The 1,430-nt window shown below is 63.2% G+C and overlaps 1 protein-coding gene across 1 annotated transcript in view; it reads right to left on the reverse strand.

Moving 5' to 3' along the window:
- Positions 1–912: 912 nt before the first annotated feature.
- The window catches only part of LOC102429455 (hemoglobin subunit theta-1), an 828-nt gene continuing 310 nt past the window's right edge, over positions 913–1,430 (reverse strand). The window contains exons 2-3 of the mRNA XM_023744940.1: positions 1,161–1,409; positions 913–1,041 (exon numbers count right to left, since the gene is read on the reverse strand). Of these exons, the coding sequence (XP_023600708.1) occupies positions 913–1,041; positions 1,161–1,409 (378 nt within the window). The remainder of the gene's footprint in view (positions 1,042–1,160; positions 1,410–1,430) is intronic.

Here is a 1,430-nt window from a genome sequence, read left to right on the forward strand (position 1 = left end):
CTGCATTTTCTTAAGTTTCTACAGTGACCATGGCTGGTTTAATGAGGAAAATTTTTTTAAAGAGAAGCAAGTTCTGACCTGTCTCCTTAGAAGTGTGGATGTAGGCAGGGACTCTTGGGCCCAGCTCTCCTGGCCCACTTTGCTAAGTGACTGGGTGCTGGGGCAAGGACCGAAACTTCCTTCCACCAGGTCCAGAGTCTGGCAAACGGGGGCTTCACCCCCAGCCTCCTAGATCCCCAAAGTCCCCGACACCCTTTTGGAGCCCCTGAGTACTGTCCTGCAAGTTGGGTCCGCGTGAGTCCTATCCGCACCAGCAGAGGGCGCCGTTCCCTAATTTTCTCTGGGGCTGTGCCCCGCCGCGGGGTACCGCGCCCTCAGTTCTAGGTGAGTGAGGGACCAAGTCCCGCGCACCTAGATTTGTGTGGAGTCCCCCGAGGCGAGTCGCTCTGGGAAGGGGCCAGGCCTGGTCAGCTAGGGCAAGCCCATGACCCCCGACATAGTCCCGAGGGGCTGAAGCCTTTGGCCTGCGTCTCCAAGTGGCTGCAGCCAAGGGCATGGTGGGTGGAGGTTCACAATCTGGCGTTTGGGACCCGATGGACGAAACGTGTCAGGATGCCGGGGGTCAGATGACCTCAATGTCCCCCTCAGCCACGCACGGCGTCCAGGGAACGCGGCCCAGGGGCGCGCCCAGACCTGAACATGGCTGGACGCGCAGCTCATGCCTCTTCAGATCCCCACCTTTCCTTTGGTAGGAGGGCAGCCCCTCCCCAAATCCCATCAGGTCCCTGGAGCGCACCCCCAGGGAACACATGAGCGCAAGCAGGGTGAGGCTTTCTTTCAGGGACTTTACTCAAACACTGAAAGGTCGCAAGAAGAGAAGGCTGGGGGGTCCCGCGATGACGCACCCCTCGTTTAGCGATAGCTGGAGGCCAGCGCCCAAGTCACGTGGCTCAGAAACTTGTCCAGCGAGGCCTGCAGGGCGGGGCTGAAGTCTCCGGGGTAGTGCCGGGCGAGGGTGACCAGCAGGCAGTGGCCCAGCAGCTGCGGAGGATGGAGTCATCCCCACCGGGGTCCATCTTCCCCCCACACCCTCCCTGTGAACTCCGCCCCCCCAACCCCCCGCCTGGCGAGAGGGGCCAGCCCCCACCGCGCTTGCTCACCTTGAAGTTGACGGGGTTCACCTGCAGCTTGTGCGCGTGCAGGTCGCTCAGAGCGGACAGGGCGCGGGGCAGGTCGTCCAGGTGGTTCACGGCCAGGGTCAGCGCGTCAGCCACCTTCTGGCCGTGGGCTTTGACCTGGGCGGAGCCGGGCCTCAGGTCCAGGTGGGCGAAGTATGTCTTGGTGGAGGGGAAGGCCAGGAAGGTCCTTCGGGAGGAACGGCTAGTAGAGGTGCGCCCCTGGAGTCGGGGCTGGAGGGGGAGGGCCGCGGG

This window comes from Myotis lucifugus, unplaced genomic scaffold, assembly GCF_000147115.1.
Source record: "Myotis lucifugus unplaced genomic scaffold, Myoluc2.0 scaffold_498, whole genome shotgun sequence".
Lineage (NCBI taxonomy): Eukaryota > Metazoa > Chordata > Mammalia > Chiroptera > Vespertilionidae > Myotis > Myotis lucifugus.